The sequence below is a fragment of the Daucus carota genome, chromosome 4 (assembly GCF_001625215.2).
Source record: "Daucus carota subsp. sativus chromosome 4, DH1 v3.0, whole genome shotgun sequence".
Classification (NCBI taxonomy): Eukaryota; Viridiplantae; Streptophyta; class Magnoliopsida; order Apiales; family Apiaceae; genus Daucus; species Daucus carota.
Genome location: NC_030384.2, coordinates 33,098,249 through 33,119,424, shown reverse-complemented (window position 1 = coordinate 33,119,424; position 21,176 = coordinate 33,098,249). Strand labels below are relative to the sequence as shown.

General features: G+C 33.4%; 3 protein-coding genes across 3 annotated transcripts; 2 read left to right on the top strand and 1 right to left on the bottom strand.

The window, feature by feature from the left end:
* Positions 1-284: 284 nt before the first annotated feature.
* LOC108216722 (axial regulator YABBY 5) lies at positions 285-3,344 on the bottom strand. Its single transcript, XM_017389556.2, has 7 exons — positions 3,147-3,344; positions 2,464-2,598; positions 1,648-1,777; positions 1,408-1,456; positions 1,229-1,304; positions 1,016-1,087; positions 285-577 (listed from the first exon to the last, which is right to left on the bottom strand). The coding sequence occupies exons 1-7, from the start codon at positions 3,225-3,227 to the stop codon at positions 530-532; spliced, it is 591 nt and encodes a 196-aa protein (XP_017245045.1). The 5' UTR covers positions 3,228-3,344; the 3' UTR covers positions 285-529.
* Positions 3,345-14,406: 11,062 nt separating this feature from the next.
* LOC108218579 (methyl-CpG-binding domain-containing protein 11) lies at positions 14,407-17,759 on the top strand. Its single transcript, XM_064091806.1, has 2 exons — positions 14,407-14,689; positions 16,480-17,759. The coding sequence occupies exons 1-2, from the start codon at positions 14,609-14,611 to the stop codon at positions 17,404-17,406; spliced, it is 1,008 nt and encodes a 335-aa protein (XP_063947876.1). The 5' UTR covers positions 14,407-14,608; the 3' UTR covers positions 17,407-17,759.
* A 1,385-nt stretch (positions 17,760-19,144) lies between these two features.
* LOC108217267 (umecyanin) lies at positions 19,145-20,734 on the top strand. The gene is made up of 2 exons (XM_064092518.1): positions 19,145-19,499; positions 20,218-20,734. The coding sequence occupies exons 1-2, from the start codon at positions 19,307-19,309 to the stop codon at positions 20,622-20,624; spliced, it is 600 nt and encodes a 199-aa protein (XP_063948588.1). The 5' UTR covers positions 19,145-19,306; the 3' UTR covers positions 20,625-20,734.
* Positions 20,735-21,176: the final 442 nt, after the last annotated feature.

Here is a 21,176-nt window from a genome sequence, read left to right as displayed (position 1 = left end):
AAATTATGATTTGTACTCCAATACTCCAATGTTTTTATGTACTCCATAGAACTTAACTATATATATATATATATTATACAAAAGATATTTATGTTCGATCTTCACACAGGTATTAAATATTCTTTCCGTTTTGAAATAAATTTTGTTTGACTTTTTGACAGATATTAATAAATTCATTGCCTGTATACTTTAAGTCTTTATTCAAAAAAATTAGATTATATTATTGATCAATTCTTTGTTCCGCCGAGTTAGGCAGGAGAATTGAGATCATCACAAGAAATGAATGCAGAAAACAAAAGTGAATAGAAATGCATCCTTTAGTTTCTCAAGAAGCTGAGACAAATATTACACCGGAAGAAGTAGGAAAACATGTAAGCTTATGTCCTCTAATAGACAGAGGCATGCAGTACACACAGCTCAAGGTTGTCTTGAGTTCAGGATTTATAAAATTCATCAAGCATGGTAATTAAAGTTCATGAACATTTTAGTACTAGTACCTGGTACATAACCAGAAATCAAACATTTTCTATCACTTGTTCAGATATGCAGACCTCGGCATGCGAAACTTTGCAGCATTCTGCGCACATTATAAATTCATTGTCAACTGCTAGTCAATTTCAATACAATACTCTATAATTTTATAGCTGTGAACATCCCATCTCAAAAGCATAACTGAACCCTTGAAACAAGTCATAATTTTAAAAAGATGAAATCTATATATGGGATAGGTACCTCACCAGCCATTTTAACTTATACTCCATTTTTCTCGTCCTCATTTTCTTGTTTCTTTATTCCAAAAAATTATCGATATTAAATTAATACGATAAATTACATAATAAATTTGTTAGTAAAAAATAATACAGATATTTGACGGTATAATTTGTTTATTATGATTGAATAAAACATGTGTTTAGAAGTCCGTGCATGTTAGGGCCGTAGTTTAGGCTGATCCATAAATTCAATTTGTATATAAAGAAGAACACTGAAAGTAGAGTGGGAAAGCTGTATATTATACCTCATCAAGTTTAGATTGGTTGTTATTGCTCTCCAGCATGAGTCCAAAATGAATATGAGGGAAATGCGCCCACTACATAACAACGAAAGTTCGCAGCAGTTCATAATTATCCCCACAACACTTATACCTCAAAGAAAAAGGAATAAAGGAAAAGTTTACTCTACTTCTCTGAGAGAGTATATATGTATATAAACTATAGGCAAAATTACTTACGTTCTTTGCAGCAGTGCTGAATGCTTCCCTGTGGCTGATATCTGGATTGTTGGCCTTGATCCTTTGAATCTCCTCTCTACATTTTAGTAATTTGAGAGTAAGTGAATTATCTTTAATGGTAAAATCTAGAAAAGAAGGTTATAAAATTAAGACAAGATGTGATGAGCTTGCTTCATTACTTTATGAACTGGTTATATGCAGACGGAACACGCTGCCTCTTCTCGGGAGCTACAAAAAGAGGAAACATGGATATAATCACGATTAATTAGAGAACTGGAACATTCAATTATAATGATCTAATCATGATTTACATTTTAAGATTGTAATATTATCCCGAAACTAGGTTTAGATTGTAAGTTGTTATTTCTGATCATGATTATTTTTTACTTATAAACAAAATGTAACTGTTATCCACATACGTCGATTCACAACGCGTTGCTCAGGGGGGTTTATTGGTAGTGGTCGAGTTGTTATCTTGTTGTTGCTTCTGGCGGAGGAAGAGGAGCTCATATCACTCCTGTATTCCGGTGAATACCCACTGTTTGGAGCCTGCTTATCAGTAAGATAAATGGTGTACATCAGAATAGGCTAATGAAACCCCAAACTTAATCAACATATATCAAATCATAAAATCAAGCTTAATGCAATACAAATTACTTAGTTAAAAGCTGCCGAATTGAATTAAAAAGTAACTAAAAGAACAATGAAGTGAGTGTATATTTGAAGGTACATCATCAGATTATTTTAAAATATCAAACCAAAAAGAAATCATAATATCTTCCCCAGGTATAAATTTAAAATGTTTCCCAAACCGAAGACAGAAACTGGAGAAAAGAAATCATGAAAATCTAGTAAGCTGTCCATCAAATCAAATCATCAGAAGATCTAAACAAGGGGGGTATTCCCGTAAAGCCGCAAAAAAGTTGAGTCTATCATCAACAAAAAACCCTAGAAATAGTAGGTACATAGCCTAGCTAGCTAGGCTTTAGGTCAAGGCTCATAAAGATGGAGGTCAGGATATAGGTTTCAGTTATGGCGGCTGTTTAGCTGGAATTCTCAGATGTAGCTAGGATAGACACAGATCTGTGTATTTATTCATAGATAATAAAATAGATTCCCTCAAAAGAAGCAATACATAAATACCATGACCTAGATCAAAAGGTTGGGTCTATTATCATAGATCCCCCAGAAACTCAGCTGTTATATTTTCAAGGATTGTATTTATATGAAGTAACCTGATGAGGCTGGTGTTCTTGCCAGGTGGACAGTGCCTGAAATGCAGCGGCTGCCATGTTGACGGACCACAGATTCGAACAGTGGCCGCATCGGACCGTCACAATCTCGTACAAGCTGCTGCATGGAACACTAACCTGCAAGACAACAATTTCAAATAAAAAAATTAATTATAAAAAAATTAGGTATCAAATTATATCTAAATTAAACCAGCTTAAAACGATTAATTCTGTGTTTGTGGAGTCATAATTAGTGATGGTAGAGAGCGATGCGCCACTCGGATGAGGAGGACTCGTCATCATCAAATGCCTTGTTTTGTGGGCGTTCGAATTCCAACCACAAGGCCTTTTGGCTTTTAATTATCACTCACTCGGCATAAAACACGAGCTGAAAATTTAATTTTATCGCAGCACTTTCAGGTGTGGTCGTCTTTTCTTGACTGCAGAAGAAGTAAAGATAGGCAAAGGAGTCGTCATGAGACGATGGAGACCTCACTACACAAGAATACAAGAGGAAAGAGAAAGAGAAATATCCATAGAAAATGATCGGATCAGAAGCAGTGACAAGGTACACAGCTTTAATCAGGAGCTCGAATCATGTTTCTTGCACTCACAAACAAAATATACGAATTCATAAAGCAGATCGATCGATACTCAATAATAAAATAAAATAAATCATAAAATACCGCGAGAACTATGTTGCAGAAGTTGCAAGGAATGTAACAAAGCTGTTCGGTGGCTGCAGAAACATTGATGCAGCTCGACATGGATGATGATTAAAAACAAATAATGAAGCTTCAATTGAAAAAACTGCACTAGAACATGGAACTGGACTTTATTCTCTCTCTCTCTCTGAAGATTGGGTGTGTGTAACATGTATGATGGCACAACCTGGTTTTATAAGTACCCTACAAGGGTGAAAAGAAAAATTAAAAGAGAGGTATAGGATCCGAAGTGGTAAATAATGGTTGAGTTGATGACAAGGCAATTTTGTAAAATTTATTATTTTGATGTTATTATTATGAATGTAATGTAATGTACTGTTTATACACGTAAATGTGGGTATTAAATATATACACGAAAACACACAGAAAAAGGAAAAGAAAAGGGGGCTACCTGGGTACAAGGACTAGAGGTAGTGCCCACGGCAGGCAGAGACTGTTGGACCGGTATGGGAAAAGATAATGTTGTATTAACTGTTCATCGACCGGTGTAGAAAAATGGGAAAATGCCGGTTCAGACGTCTCGATTATAAACCGGAAAGGATCCTTTACAAATGTCAGGTAAATAGCCAGCCTAACTACGCAATTAAGGTCTTGGCCGTTAGGGTTCTATTTAGTACTAGTAATGCGAAGAAAGTCCGGCTACTTAATTATCTGCAATTAAGATAACACCGTGGTGTATTCAGCTTTATGATCCATATTTCCCTAGACCATTTACTCCTTTTGTCCCAATATACTGTATACGCTATTTGGCATGTTTTTTAAAACTTGTTTAAAGTATAGTTTTATAATGTATTTTTTAAAAAAAAATTCACTGAAAAAAAAATAATTTGATGGTTAAATTTTTATTCAGAAAAAAAATTATAAAAATATTATGAAATCATAATTTATAAAAGTCTCAAAATACGTACGAATTGTGAATGTATACATCTGACTGGGACGGAAGTAGTAATTTTTATAACTTTTTGACTACATGGTTGCTCCCTTTTTCCCGTAAAATTCATGTCTTTAGTGAATGAGCTCCCATGATTTTGGTTTTGATTTAGATAGATGCGGCTTATGACATATAGTTTAGGGAACTTAGCACTTATACTAATTTTTGACATGTTTATTGCAAAAATACTATTCCTTTTAATTCGTTGTAAATATATTATTTTGTTTAAAAAACCACTCGAGACATTTGTATTTATACGTTACTTAGTGATCAAAAACAACACCATCTTATGGCCTCACATGACTCAGAAAATCGATGAACCCAACCCCTTCTGATTCTTTTATTTCCCTCCTCTCACTGTCCCTCACTCTCCTCCCCTCTATCATTAATCTCTCTTGAAGCCTCCTTCTTTTCTCACTCCTTGTAATCATTCTCAGACTTCGCAACAACGTCGTCAAAGGAGAGAACGCGGTGGAGGTAAATGTAGGGTCGGCATGACACCGGCGGAGGAACGCAGTGATGAAGTCTATTATCTATACATCTATTTCTCTTAGTTTCTGAACTGTTTTTTTTAGAGCAAGTTTCTCAACTGTTGATAATAATTTGTGTATTAATCTGTGTGTAGGTTGGAATTATAGATTGAGAGAGAGGATGAGAGTGAGAGATGAAAGAGATATAAGGAGGGGGGCTGGTCTTATATTGAAAAGAGAATGTGTATTTAATTGGTTGCTTTTAGTTAATCTCATGGTTACTTTTTTGATATTGGTATTGGCCCCGCAGGTTACTCATTCTCACCATTTGCAACCACTTGCAACTTATTATGCAAATAACTATAATTTTTAACAGATTTTTTCTAAAGTTGCATTTGTGGTTGCATATGTGATTGCTAATAGTTGCAGATATGTTTGCATATGCAACCTTCGTATTTTTGCAAAAATTCGTTTAGACTTGGGTATTTATGAAAAAAGCCCTGTAGTTTATTGCTAGCCATAGAAACGATCTCTTGAACAGATAAATAATCTAGAAACGTACAAAACTATATAATGTGTTAAAACTTAAAAGTATCTCTAAATAACATTTTTAGGGACGGCAACGAGTTGGATTGAATAATATTTTCAATATGATATCTAAATCCAATATTTTGATCAGATTTGGTCTCGATCTCTACCCAAAAATTGAGACTTGACTCGATTTAACGGATTTGGATCAAATCGAGTTTTATCTTAAACCCGAAAATTTAGAACAAAATCAGATTTGGATTCAGATACAAATCATACATATTTAAAAAAAATTATGCCCCATTTATATATTAACATAATTTTACAATATACTTTCCACAAATTCTATTATACATAATAAAATGTATTGGTTTAATAAAACTATACTGCTAGCTGTCAGAAAAGTTTAAACATTCATATTTGCTTTACTGAAAGGATACACAACTCATTATTTGTATCGTAATGGTGTATTCTATAAATTGAATGATTTGCATAAATATATTGTTATAATATTACTATTCAGTATTGTTGCACCAATTACCAAATGAAAAAATATATTATGTTTATCTTTTATAATATATGGGATAAAATACATTGTGTGTATATATATATTAGTTAAAAATATTTTATTAATGTTTGTAAATTATGTATCGCAATACATTTAATAATTAATCACAATATATATATATATATATATATATATATATATATATATATAGGGTCCTACTCTGGTACAAACCTTCTTAGCGTACAAACTACAAATCAAAATTAAAAAATCTCTAAATCAAATCGGAATATAGCACATATGGTATGGAAATTGATTGTTGCGAGATGAACAAAAATACAGTGAAGTCGGATTTCAAAAAAAAGTTCACCGATTGACGGGAAAATTCAAATTAAAAACGGAGGGGATTCTGTGGATCATGTGTGGCAGAATGTATATTAGCTGGTGTGTGGTTGCCCCTGCGGGGCCATTGGATTTGATTCATCCAAGGGCTTATATTGAGTTTGTAGTTTGTACACTAACTTAGTTTGTATTTGAGCACTTCCCTATATATATATATATATATTATAAGGATTTGGGTGCGAATCGAATGTGGATCACGTTTCGAGTATATTTCGGGATATCTAATATCCAAAATCTTTCGGGTCTAAAATCAGGATTCAAATCCCGATCCATATCCAAAATATCGAATTTGAAATATTTCAAACGGATCATAACGAGTCGGCTATCAGTTGTATAACATAAAAATGCCAACTCTGATGAGTTTCATAAGGAATAACGATGTCATGTTAGGTAATAAGCGAAAATAGTTAGTTGTTAATTGATTAAATTAGTTGTTTTCACTAGACTATGGTATAATTATTTGCTGCACATGTGTAATTTGAACTGGATTGAATCAAAGTCGGACTATATATATCGAACAAATCTATTTTGACTCTAATTCTTAACCTTAGAAATATCTACTATTCAGAATGGTCTGATTCGAAACCAAAAAAATTTGAGTCTGACCGGATTTTATTTATATAATATATTTTCATAATTTAGCTCAGAATTAGCTCAGAAAAGTAGTGTGTGCGTGTAATCAAAATGATACTAAACAAATTTGGGAAAAAGTTACACACATGCACTCACACACACGTATCATGTAATTGATCCAAATGTTTCGATCCATTTTCCGGTCCAAATACCAAAAATAACAGATTATTTACATGATTAAAACTTTGATATGGTCCAAATTTCTATTTTTTTTTCCCCCTCAAATCTCTAATTTTGCAAATAGCACAAGCGAACGAACATTTATGAATTTTTTTAGCTAAGGCTCATTATAAATCTATATATTTATGATTTTAAGCCTTTTCCGGAAAAAAAAAACAAAAAAAAAAAAGGGTTTCCTACTTCTAATTTTACTTTTTTGCTTAAATATTGACGCGGTATTTTTAGAGAAAGTCTAAAAAACAGGAAAGAAATTTATGCATTTATCTAAAAAAATTCTTCCCAGTGCATTTGGAAAGAAAGTAAACAAAATAATTGATGTTCAGTTTTCATGGCTTTTCTTTCTTTTAATTAGTTTAATTCTTTTATTTTCTTAATTCCGGAAAGCAATAGCTGCAATACCGTAAAAGATGCAAATAAGCTGAAGTGCTGTGTATTACTGGTCAGCTTACTATAATCGCTAGAAGGACTGCTAAATAAAGTTTCCTTTTTTGGTCAATTGGATCGCTCGAAACGTTATGAAAGACATGAGTGAGATGACTGCTCATGTTTTATTACAGGACTTGGAAGATTGTACACTACATGTATAAAATTGACCCTTGTCGAATCAGATACGCTGAGGTTTTCATACATCAATTCAAATCCTAGCAATTATGAAAGTGTAATTGAATGTACATGTGATCCGGAGATTGTGTGTCCTGCAGGCTGCACCCACTTGCCTGATAAAGTTTCCCAATCTCTTTAGCTAGCTAGGATACCGCTCATCTATGAATTCATCTTGCCTAATATTGGGTTTTGGTTTCAGGTTTAGCCTTTTGTGTTTTCTCGTCTACGAGTATTCTTTTGAGATCAGAAGTATTGGTTTGTCTTGTGTTTTGTTCTATTCAATCCACGCTGCAAAATAATTGATTCTTTAAACAATTCAAATGTCTTGTATTATGGATCATAGGAAATAATATTGGTAATTTTCACCGCTGCGTTTCTTATATTCTTTTGAGATTAATTGCGTTGATCCGTGAGGATCAGTACTTCGAAGATTAATATATTATATATAGTACTTAAGAAAGAAAAAAGAGTAGGAAGGTACGAGAAAAGATATAACAAATGTCAAATGCAGTTGTGGTGATATGGTTTAAAGACATTGTATTTGTATATCATGTGTTGAACGTAATCAATATATTCAATTTTAAAGAATGAACTTATTAATTTATAGCAATTGAAAATATTAAAGAATTTATTATTATTTTATAATTTTGTATCATTGATTTTTTTATATTTAACTACTTAAATATAAATAAAAATCAAAATTAAAATTGATTCTCAAACCTCCATCTGATATATACCTCCCTCTTTAGGTATGAAAAATCCATATATTGGGGGTTTAAGTTAGGGGTTTGAAATTTTATTTCCTGCAACCAAACACCAAAACTTGGAATAAACAAAGCTCATACGTGATTCTAGATACTAAAGAACCAAACGACACCTAATATCTTACTCTGTCTGATAGGATATAAAAGTCTTTTATGACTTTTTTTCATGTATTTTTAAAATTTTTGGCCATATATTTATTATTTTAAAAAAAATTGTGAACAAAAATATGACACTAATATTTTTGTTCACAAAAAGAAAATTTTAAAAATAATTTTTTCAAGTATACGATCAAAATTCTTAAAAGACTAATTCTAATAGATGGAGTAGTTGATATTATCTAATTCTTTAAAATAATTTAAAATTTTAAGTAAACATCTCAAAATTCTAATCCATTTGTTAATATTCGAATGAAATATACCATATTTAGAAGAATGGGAAAAGGAAAATTAACAATTCCGATACGAACAAATAGAAAAAACAAGCCGGAGAACAGTAGTTGTCACTTTTTGTAGCATTGATGCCCCTCATTCCCGCAAGTTGAAAGTTAGGGCTGGTTAGGATAGTCGTTTTCTGTACAACAAATATATAGGTCACCAAGTGGCAAAGTTGACCATCCAGGCCTACGTATATGGAGTGGCCACGGGAGCCGCCTATTACCGTATACTATGGGGCGTTTGGGTGAGCTTAAAATAATAAGTACTTGCTTAAAATAAATAAGTGGAGTAGAAGTTAGAAGCAAGATAAATAAGTGGAGTAGAAGTTAGAAGCAAGATAAGACTTATAAGTGATTAAAGTGTTTGAGAAATAAGTATAAGCCCTGAAACAAAAGGTAGTATTCCTAGTTTTTTATAAATACTTCTTGACTTATTACACAAACGGTACGAATAAGTGCTCATAACTTATAATCCAGAAGCTGGATTTATAACTTCTAAACAAACACCCACTATATACCCACATTGTATTTTGTTAACCGATCGAGCATGTCACTACGAAATATCCGAAATTCCGACTCATGAGTATCATCGGTTTCGCAATTATAATCGTTTTAATATCCCCCATCTCATCCTCGGAATTCATTTGTGAATGCATTATTAGTTTCACCTTTTTCTTTTAATAATTGCTTTCCAATGAAGAGAAGGGCGATTCTCCGGATCTAAAGTATAAAGACTCTTGGTGTCAATAATGCACGTGATAGCTACAGTGGGGTTACTTCGAATATATATTCATATCGTAGCTATATTATGATATTACATTAATATATTAATAAATTCAATAAATTCGACTTCAAAAAACAATTCAATAAATTTATTTTTATTATACCGTCATTAATCATATTAGATTAACATATTAATAAATTCCTTTTTAATATATCGAATATATGGGCATTTATCCACATAATCGAATTCACAATCACATTCGTTCTCGTCTCTCGATGAGCTATCCGTCCATGAGTATTATTACTCTCTTCCCCAATTGTGTATCATGTTTTTATTTTTGTTTCAGAGACACAAACCTCTCTATATTCGTGAAATGATGTACAGTAGTTTATTAGTAGAAATTGGTGATTTAATTCGGCAATGTTAAGAAAAAAAAATAGCTTTTTTTCGACAATAAGTGTATATAAGTAACTATCCACAGGACATGAGATGTGAGGCGTTGGTAAATGATAAAAGAAGGGGAGCCATGGCTTAAATGATACACATGCTTTGTCATGGGTGGGAGCTAGCTAGAAAAACCAACGGTGGTTCTCGCCAATAATGCGCAACATATATTCTCCTTCGATTAGATACTCGAGAACTGAGTTTGAGGATAAGAACATGTTGCCAGAGAGAGCTATTGCGTTCATTTATTTACTTTATTCTCGACAAATTTTGTAGTGGCATCTATTACAGAACATATCATCTTTCGCACCTATATTGCATGTACTATTTCAGATTTTACATGGGTTTTTTTTGTCAGGGTCCCATTTTACATCGTTCATATAAAAATATCGGTTTTTTTAATTTGTGCCCATGGGCACATGCTAAGCACCAATTCTCATAAAAATGAGTTAATTTAATTAGTGAAATTGGTGTGTGAATGCAGGGGGCCATCAACATTTAATATTCATCCATCAATTAAAAATTAGTATTCTTAAACATGTTAATACGTGATTAATAACAGAGTAGTATTAAGTGCACATAATTGTGTATATAAAATTTGTACATGATGATGTGGCAAGTGATGTGGTGGGTTTTAAGTGGGGTTGTTGATGTAAATGCAGGGGGCTCATTCCAATTAAAATCCACCACATATCATTATATACATGTTTTTGTACATAATTATGTGCACCAAGCATTTTCCTTAATAACGTGAATCTATGTAAGCGAAGGAAGACATTTCATGCAAATTATAGTTAAGATTCAACTCTCAGGAATGAACAGTGATTAATTAAGTTGTATATTCTCTTGGGGGCTTAAGTTAAGGAAATAGGAATAAACTACAAAAGACATACTCAACTGATTGTTCCCACTTTAACATGCCAGGAATTCTACATGTCATGTCCCAAAGTCCACCCTTACATACACTTTTAGAGATTCCATGCCATTACTCTAATTACATATTTACATTTATACAAGCATTTCGATTTGCGATTTCTTTTGAACACAACATTTCTCCACAACTATCTGTCTGTCTCATAGAGTGGTTAATTTATGAGTATTGTTTTGAAATTTGTAAATTACATTTTCTTTTTTAAAAAAAGTGGCTACTGCAGGCAAAGAATTAATAAAACAGAAAGAAAAAGTCAAGTGCCGAAAGAGTGGGTAAACCAAAAACATCTGTGCCTAAAAGTGAATGCTCCTTCTGAAGCTAGACATGCCTAGGCCCGGTAGATTAGAGTATATTGTAGCTGGTTTTGTGTGCTTGGCTTTTCTGATCACCCCGTAAATGTCATAAAATCCTGCACAACTATACTTCTTTTTCACTTTTTTATTACCTGTCTCTCTTGGCTGTATATACACGCTTCTTTTTATTCGTTTCAAATGCAGGCTTCACCTATCCATTTTTTAATGCTTCATTTTCTTTATCTTTCAAAAAAAATTCATATTAAAAATTTTCAAATAATAACTTTTTCTCTTTTTTTAGGATATATTTTCGATTTTTTACATACCACAACATTCTAAATAGTCTATATCTATAATATGAAAATGAATCTCAGTAACTATCTCTTAACATTTTATTCAATCTATCAATTAAATAACAACGGTCTTATATCTTGTGTCATGTACAATTGACCCATAATATTTTTTATTTTATGATATACTCCTGCGTCTCTAATCGTGTATATATCTGAATTGAACACGAAAGTTAAGAAAGTAAAGTAGAGAGGAAGAGAAAGAAAAACAGATAAAGTGATGAGAGTTATCCATATTTAATTGATAAATTTGAGAAAGTGTATGAGAGTAGGGGGTTAGAGTTTTTATATTATAAGAGGTTATTATTTTTGGAAATTTTTAAAATATATAGAATTGAGTGGGATATTCCGAAAAAAGAATATTTTAATATAAATGTGTTCCGGTTATAAAATTACATAATCTTCATTCTTCAGGAGGCCAGATCCTTCAAAGTACAGAGATCACACAACTATCACAGCTTATATTCTGAGAATGGACTGGAAATTACACGATGCTAGAGGATCCTAATAAGTCAAAATTTCACGGAATATTTGAATTTCATCAAGTCCACCCGTCTTCCTCGACCTCACTTTAGTACTACTAACAAATTTATTAATTTCTTAAAATCACTTGTCTCACTTCTATTATAAAATTCATTTAAAATTATTCAATAATTGTATGGTGTTAACAACCGTTTATATATTATGTATTTTCTCTATATCATATAATATTTCTTCCAAAATCCAAATCTTTAATCCCCAATTCCCCACCTCTTTGTATTGCACTTATATGTACGAGGAATAAACGTCAAGTTAATAAACACGGAAATCGCCGACTTTTAAGCGCCAACAACATTTCGGTCTAGACTTGCGTATTTCAGAAATTTCCTCTGGCCTGTAAAATGCGGGCAATCTTTAACGGGCCTGACTTGCTAGTTGTGAGCCCATTACTCTGAGCTTCCAAATGCAAGAATGCTGTCGGAGGGTTTGCAATGACACACATATTATAAATACGTATTTTTTAAATATTTGTTTACAAATATACTATCTTGTCTACAATCTTGTATATTTATAATATTTTTAAACATACAAATAATTAAATTACAAGAATACTATTTTCATTTTCCATTCCTTTTTTACTTCTCTTTCTCCTATATCTCTCTCACTCTCCTCCCCTTTATCTTTCTTGTTCTCCCACTCTCTCTCAGCTATCATTGAGACAAAATGCACAAGATCTCCAAACGATCTCTCCTTCGAAACGGCGCCGTTCGACTTTGAAGTCCCGCTCCCCGTCACTGCTATCAATCTTTCAAGAATTAACACATTTAAACGATAATTATATGTCTTGTGTTTGATTTGTGTAATTGATTTTACTAATCATTATGGGACGATTGTCGAATGGGTTAAAAGGGGAAGGTCAAGTCGGAGCGAGGAGGGCAAATGGGGATAAGTGGGGGCTGGATGTTGAAAAGAGAAGGTATTGAAGGTGATTGCTTTTAATTGATTTCATGGCTGTTTTTGTGACACTAGAAATGACCTTGTAGGTACTCATTTTTGTCATTTGCAACCACTTGCAACTTATTAGGCAATTAAATGTAATTTTTCACAGATTTTTTCAAAGTTACATGTATAGTTACTAGTAGGGCGGATATGGTTGCATATATGCGACCTCTGTATTTTTACAAATATTTTCTAGAATACAATATATTGACAATTTGTTTTATACAGTGACGATATTTTTGCAAAAATTCTTCTATACTTGGTATTTATGAAAGAAGCCTTACTATTTATCATAATATCAGTATTTGTTATAACTGAATGCATGTTCTCATTATATGCAATATATGATATTTAATTCTAATATACTTATCATATTATTTTTTTTCTAAAATTGATTGGCTAATCCGAGAATACGTATTATGAATTAGTTAGGTGTATTTCTAGGCACACACTAAAAATATTTTTTGTTGAGGTGAGATTTTTTATTGATATCAAAGTTGCATTTTTAATATTTTTTCAAAAAATGAAATTTTTGTGATGTGTTGTCCAGATTTGATATAAACCTATCATCCCATTATACATATCAAATGAAAGAAGAGTTGACTTATTCGAGACAATTTTTTATAAAAAGCTTATCCAAATTGAGATGGATTGAAAGAAAACAAATTTTTCATTCCAGCAAGGTAAAATTTTTACTCCCTCCGTCTCAATTTATAGGTCCAGTTTGGGAAAAAAATTTGTCCCAAAATACTTGTCCCTCTCTTCTTTCAATACAAATTAATCTACATATTAATTGTGATTTTTTTGAAACTCAACATTATTCTCATTTCTCAATGCACTAAATTCCTATATTTATTGTGATTTTTTTGAAACTCAACAATATTCTCACTTATCGATGTACTAATTAATGAAACATGAGATAAGATTTTATTTAACCAACTTTTTTCTTAATATGTGTGTTTATTCCAAAATGGACCTATAAATTGAGACGGAGGGAGTATTGTATTTCAACGATAAGTGATGCAAAAATGATTACACTACTGTAGCAATAAATACAATGAACAGTTTTTTTATTGCGGCCGTGATTACGAGATTTTCGAACCTCGAAATAGTTGGACTATGTAAGAATTCAGAGTGAGTAAGAACCAGAGCAAGTTGTCGGCGGACAAGTGTCTTATCAAGAAACATTGCTACTTATCCACATCTTTCTTCAAAAATAAAATAAAACTACCTCCATCCCAAATTAGATGTCCCCGTTGACTTTTGGCACGTAACTTTAGGTGCATTGACCGTCTACTTCCGAAATTTATTTTTTTATTTTTTCTTTTATAAATGAAAATTTCATATTTTAATTTTTATTTGCAAAAATAAAATTTTAAAAATAAGTCACGTATCTATACGGTCAATGAACTTTAAATTGTGCGCCCAAAGTCAACGGGGCCATCTAATTTGGGATGGAGGGAGTATGATCCAATAATTGCACAAATAAAATAATCTATCTATGATTGTCATGTATTTTTTAAATAACTTTTGCCTGCATTTATTTTGTCATACATAGCCGAAATAAAAAAATAAAACTGGACCGGATAAAAAGTCAGAAAATGAATACTTCTCTTTCTCTCGTTTGTGTCCAAAAGCATGATATTTATAGATAGACAGGAGTAGATAGATAGGCATAGTTGGTTGGTCTGAAGTAAAATATCTATTGTAACTACTTTGTGTGCTGTATTTCAAATTTAAGGTTGTTAGAACATGGCAAGCTCAGTTGAGAAAGAGGAACAAGAACAAGTTGCCTTCTTGGAACTCCCTGCTCCTGCTGGCTGGAACAAAAAGGTCTTTTTTTGACACCCTTTTCTCTATACATATCTGTGTGTGCTTTGTTTGAGTATATTGTTCTAAATTTCTCTGTTTTAATTTTGAGTTTCCATGAATTGTTATGCTGTTTGTTAGTCAAAATTGGGTCTTGGCATGTGTTTAATTTTGTGCAATTTGGTGTCTTTGGCTTAATTGGTATTGCTTTTAATTGAGCTAGGGTTTGTTGTCAATTTTCTTGATTTGGGCGAATTTCGTGTAATTCAGCTCATGGATATCATACATGGTTCTCTGTTGTCTTATTTCTTTCCTTATATGTGAATTTTAGGGGTTATTAGTATATATGGTAAATGGATTGATAAAAGATAGTCAACTATGAGGTGCTAGCGTGCAAGCTGCAGCAATTTATCCATATGTAAGAGTGTTTTAGACTCGGGTCGGGAGTGTCTGACTGTCAATTTTAACTAGCGTAGCTGCACAAGACTTGGATATCCTATTATTTTGCCAAGACAAGACCCTCTCCGTATTTTCTAACAATTTATTTTGATATGATGTAGTAGCAAAAGTAAACACAACGCTCAAAACATGATTTGTGAAGGACTTTGCGAATTACTTATGATGTTCCGTTTAACCACTATATCTGATTTCTACTTTTCAGAGCACGTCTTTGTGCTAACTGCTAATACTGGGAGAGTGTAGTCTTCTGCTGTTCTTATTTTGCATCATAATTTCATCACATGTTCTTTTAGTTGGTCAAAATGTTTGATTTCAGTTCAAGAATATGACAAAGAATTGGTGTGATGCTTGAAACTAAAAAGTCAAAGTAAGATAGTGTAAGAGTATGCTTGATGAATTAAGATAACTCTTTTAAGCTGAATTACTAGTTACCAACCAGGCTTATTTGCCGAAACTATAGTAAGGGAAGACACAATCTTAAATTTTGGTTTTGTTTCACATATTCACTTCATTATCTACAAAACTAGCAAAACGATTTGGCTGGTCAAGTAGTTCAAACTTTTTGCTATCTTTAATCTCCAGCTCATGGGTAAAGATGGCATACTATTTAGGTGTCTCAGGGCAATTTTTGCTTGACTTTATATATCCCCTGTGAAGTTTGTATGTTCCTCATTTCTTTTCTATAAACCTGCTTTTCTACAGCACTTAGCACGAAAATGTTAAACTGCATAAACTATCTTCTGTGACCATTTAAAGATGTGCAGTAGCCAAATGTAAATGAGTACCTCGATCAGTTACATATTGTAAGTCTCCATTTAAATTTTTTAATAGTCAATTTACATCATATGATAAGTCATAATTCAAAAGTTGATATTAGAGTTTCTTGAATTAATCGTATTTTTGGTCTGACATACATAATACACGTAATATGTATATTTCATCTTTCCCAATTCCCCTTGCTTGTGCGTGCTCACACGGACACAATAAATAAACACAATTTTGTGAGTTCGCACCTATTTATTGTCAAATCAAAAATTATTTACTTTGTTGGCGATAAACTACATCTTATCGTTGTTGTGTCACTTTGGTCCACTTGTCCAATATGTGCTGCTGTATGTCTGTACACGTATTGATATATGTGAGTGTATGTTTAGTGTTGACTATATGCTTTTATTGTTCACCTAGCCCAATTACCCGGGGAAAGAAAGTGTATGAAGTTTGAGGTTTTTCTTATTGTTTCCCTTTTCCTAGTTGGTTTTGTCCCCTGCTGTTATTTTCTTTTCTTATATTTATGACGTTAGGCAAGGAATTAGGAATGTGATAATCCAGATTTTGAGTAAGAAAACTTTCTGCAGTTTATGCTCAAGAAAGGTGGCACACCTAAGAAGAATGAGATCATATTCACTGCTCCTACTGGGGAAGAGATCCCTACCAGAAAGCAGCTGGAGCAGTACCTTAAATCACATCCAGGTGGTCCAGCAATAACAGAGTTCGACTGGGGAACAGGTGACACTCCTAGAAGATCATCAAGGATTAGTGAGAAGACAAAAGCAACTCTGTCTCCTGAAAGTCACCCGACCAGAAAGAGGAGCAAAAAAGCCTCTGATGGAAAGAGTGTCGGAAAGGTGAAAGAACCTAATCCTGAGGAAACCCTTGAGAAAGAAGCTGAAGTTCAAAACGCAGAAAAAGATGAGAAAGGTAATACAGCTGCAGAAATTGGGGAAGGTGTGGAGGAAAAAATGGATGAAGATACAAAATATGTGGAGAAAGATGCCGTGAAAGACAAGCAGGCAGATGAAAAGGTCGGAACTCAAGTTATATTGGAGGATGTTGGTAAGGGAATTGAAGATGAGAATAAAGAAGAAGTCCATGAGGAAGATGGAAGAAAAGTAGAAGCTGCTGTGGAAGAAGCTAAACCTGATGAAGGTGTCAAAGTAACTGTAGAAGCTGAAGAGGACAAGGTACTTGCTGAAGCAGAAAAAGAAACCTCTAAAGAACCTGTGGTTAATGAGGCACCTTCTGCTACCGAATTACCCAAGAAAGATGAAGGATTCACACAGAATGCACCGGCTCAAAAAGAATCGGAAAAAACACCAGTTGAGCCAGGGAAAGAGGTTAACTCGGGGGAGCAGATCAAACAGGGAATCACTGTGGAGGAAAAGATTGAGGAAGGCGACGACAAAACTGGAAACTGTGGCTTGGCAACTCCTAAGCAGAATGACGTAACAAACAAGTCCGAGGGAGAAGTGGCTGAGAATGGTAGCTTTGCTAATGCAGGATAGATCAAGCTCGATCTGAGTGATCACAAACTTATCCTTGCTCCTTACTCTTAGTCTGACATTTCGTCTTGTGGATTACCCTAAATGACTGTAGTATTGTTACACGGGTAACGTAGATTTCTGATTTTTGTGTTGCACATGTAAAATCATAGATTAGCCCTTTTAATGCTGCGGACTTTTGCTTAATTAGAGGGACATGTAGCATGTACTCCTATGATCAGTACCTTGTACCATTAGCATTTTACTTCGTAGATCAGTCCTTCAATGCATTGATATTTCTTTGCATCGACTGGGACTTAGGTTGCAGACTTAAATGATTGTAATATTATGAATAAGTAGTTTATGTTCAGCTACAATCTTACAGTGCCCTTTAACGCAACTGATTGCGGATCTCTGCTGTTTAAAAAATACTTATTTACAGAAATAAAAGAATAAAGTACACATCAGTGGCAAAATTTTATCCATATTTTCATTTTGGTGGCTGGAAATTAAAATTTGTAATATGATGGATTGTCTTATTCATCAAAAGATGGTTAAGGGTAACTTTTTTAGGAAAAAAGTTAATTTTTTCTCAGAAAAATAGTCCATCGTCGTTTCTTTGATAAATAAAAACAAAGTCCATTTAGCAAAAAAAAGAAAAAAACAAAGTCCGGTCATCTATTCGTAAATTTGAAATTGTAACCACTAAATTAAAAAACGGATAAAGTTCATCTGCCGCTTTATATTTTTACTTGAAATAAAAATATCATGTAACTATACAATACCTCAGTTTTTGTGGAAATGACACACAATTGCAAGAAATAATGATATACTAGCTACATCCCAAATTAGATGAGCTAATTGACTTTGGGCACGTAATTTTAAGTGCATTGACCGCTTAGTTCTGAAATTTAATTTTTTGATTTTTCTTTTGTTAACGAAAATTTTATATCTAAATTTTTATTTGTAAAAATAAAATTTTAAAAATAGATAATGTACCTATGCGGTCAATGAACCTTAAAGTGTGTGTCCGAAATCAACGAGCTCATCTAATTTGGGATGGAGGAAGTATTGTGCCTAATATTTCGATAACTCAAAGTCCCGACTAAATTCTATATTATTTGCAAATTTTCTGAATGATGTCTCGACTAAACTTCAATTAGCATAGATTTTTGTTTTTTCGATTCTGTAGAACAAAAGAGATGAGTAGAGCTGCAGAGGATTATGAGGATACACGCGATGAGGTGTGAAACTGAAAATCAGCTACTACTGCAATTTAAGAAATAAACCCGTGTTTTACATGGATTTATAAACTAAATAAAAGAAAAGGTGAATAAAAAACAAGGAAAAAACATTTTTGAAGTTTGGTGGAGAACACTGTTTCACATTAGCTCCAGTCAAACACAACTTAATACACGTAGCTTTAGCTATAGACTTCTAATTTACCTAACGAGTAACAACCCTGTCCAATTTTATAAAATTCCAATATGAAGTTCTAGACATGCAACTGTGTCGGTGTGTCCCATCATCGACATATTCAACGGTTCGATTTGTTTAAACAAACTTTGACGCGGGGGATCCGATTTTAGTCCGGAACCCGGCCATCCATGGGCCCACAAAGACTCCCATTTCACATGCAAAGCTAGCCGTTGACTAGAACATCGCCACCGTCTATATAGTTGACACGTGTCCTCAATCAGACGATTGTCAGAGTTCCAAACACAGAGTGTAAGTACATACAGTAGCATCTATAAATGCACAGCCACAGGACACCCACTCTCCCCACTTGAGCCTAGCCACATACCACACCACACCTTCCCAATCCACATATACACCGCGAGAGAGAAATCGAGAGAGAGAGAGAGGCGAGAGAGAGAGAGAGAGAGGGGCGATTGACTCGTAGAACACAAAATTAGAAGAGAAAATGGCAAGTGGAAGAGTGAATGTGGTAGCATTTTTTGTAGTTATGGTAATAGGAGCGGCTATGCAGATGGAAAGCACGGATGCGCAGAAGACTCATGATGTGAATGGACCAGCAGGCTGGATTATTCCATCAAGCCCCAACGTTTACTCCACCTGGGCTGCTTCCCAGACCTTCGCCGTTGGCGATACTCTCGGTAACTTTCTTACTTATATAATTATAAACACGCACATAAATCCATCAATTTTTTTCATAAAATAAATTCATGCATTGTAGTTTTGTTTTTGTTTTATAATTTGTTTGATTATTCCACATAGTATTTCTAAGTGTCTTGATTATATAATAAAAATATTATTTTTGAGTATTGTTCTCCTAAATAGAAATATATAATGAATAAGATATTTTATAAAAAATCTCGAAAATTATATTATTTGTTATTTGGTCAGAGAGGCTCAGAGCACTTAAAAAATATCTTTCAAAAATTCAAACAATTTATAAAACAAAACATAGGAGTACTCCTTTCATCCCTATCCATAATCTTACAAAATTTTGACATTATTTAACTGTAAGTTTAATTTTGTTTTAAATAAAAATATGTAATAAATATAATAATTTACAAAAAAAAGAATTAAGAAATGATATTATTTGTTATGTGATCAAAATTATGTGTTAAAAAAATTAAATTTTGTGCTAAGAAGTAAGAAGTACTCGTTTCATCCCACTCATCCTTTACTATTTTTTGACATCATTCAGCACGCAGTTTTACATATAAAATATAATTTTGTAATTTTTTATAATTTTTTAATTTACTAAAAGTTAAAATAATTTATAAAATTATAGACAAGAAATCATGAAACAGCGTAGACATTCGGATGGACTAATATTTCGTCTAAAAAAAATTTGATTGTGGGCAGTATTCAATTTCACGACGGGAGCACACACGGCGGCGCAAGTGACCAAGGCGGCGTACGATGCTTGCACCATAACCAACCCCATTGCGGTGTGGCAAACTGGTCCATCCAGCGTTAAGCTCAACTCGTCCGGCCCTCACTACTACATCTGTACAATCCCAAGTCATTGCTCACTGGGTCAAAAAGTAGCCATCACTGTGGGTGCCGCCGCAACTTCACCAGCTTCTGCCCCTTCACCCGCCGCAACTCCCACAGAGGCACCGGCACCAGGCAGCACCGCCACTCCCTCGGACGCACCGGGAAGCACCACCACTCCCTCGGCAGAGACACCGGGGAATTCAGCGTCATTTGCTGCCGCTGCATGGCCGCTCACAGTTTTGTCCGCCGCCGCCATGGCTTTATTTTTCTAGATTTAGAGCGTGTCGATATTTGTTTCTATGATTCGTTCTTATTGCCTGTGTGATTTTTACTACTCTTGAATTTTATGCCAATAAAATCGTATCTATCTCGATAATTTTAATTTCGGTGACCATTTTAATTTATTTTTCTGTTATGTGTTTTTAAAACAAGACATGTCAAACAGAGACGAAGTTTCGAACGGCCTCATCCGTTAAGTTAGTGCTGAAATATAATCACAAAATCCAAGGAACTTATTTAAATTTAATTATTGACCAACTTTTCAAATATTAAAATACTATATCCATGTACATAATTTCATAAATAATTGGAATACAAGATACGAGCGCAATTAAATTGGGAAATCTTGGTTACAACTATAATACTATATCCATGTACATAATTTCATAAATAATTGGAATACAAAATACAAGCGCAATTAACAACATAACTTTCCACATCATTGAACTGTTGTGTGATTAATTAGTGAGTCCAAATAATTGACAGCTCATTAAGAGAAAAACACAAAAGTTCTATACCTACTACCTTCAACTTTTTCTTCCCGG

Excerpts from the sequence above, each read along its gene's own strand:
- LOC108218579 (XM_064091806.1), top strand. The coding sequence starts at position 14,609 with ATGGCAAGCTCAGTTGAGAAAGAGGAACAAGAACAAGTTGCCTTCTTG. Across the intron at positions 14,690-16,479 it reads CTGCTGGCTGGAACAAAAAG|TTTATGCTCAAGAAAGGTGG; the intron begins GTCTTTTTTTGA and ends AACTTTCTGCAG.
- LOC108216722 (XM_017389556.2), bottom strand. The coding sequence starts at position 3,227 with ATGTCGAGCTGCATCAATGTTTCTGCAGCCACCGAACAGCTTTGTTAC. Across the intron at positions 1,778-2,463 it reads AAGAACACCAGCCTCATCAG|GCTCCAAACAGTGGGTATTC; the intron begins GTTACTTCATAT and ends ACTGATAAGCAG. Across the intron at positions 1,457-1,647 it reads GCAACGCGTTGTGAATCGAC|CTCCCGAGAAGAGGCAGCGT; the intron begins GTATGTGGATAA and ends CTCTTTTTGTAG.
- LOC108217267 (XM_064092518.1), top strand. The coding sequence starts at position 19,307 with ATGGCAAGTGGAAGAGTGAATGTGGTAGCATTTTTTGTAGTTATGGTA. Across the intron at positions 19,500-20,217 it reads CGCCGTTGGCGATACTCTCG|TATTCAATTTCACGACGGGA; the intron begins GTAACTTTCTTA and ends GATTGTGGGCAG.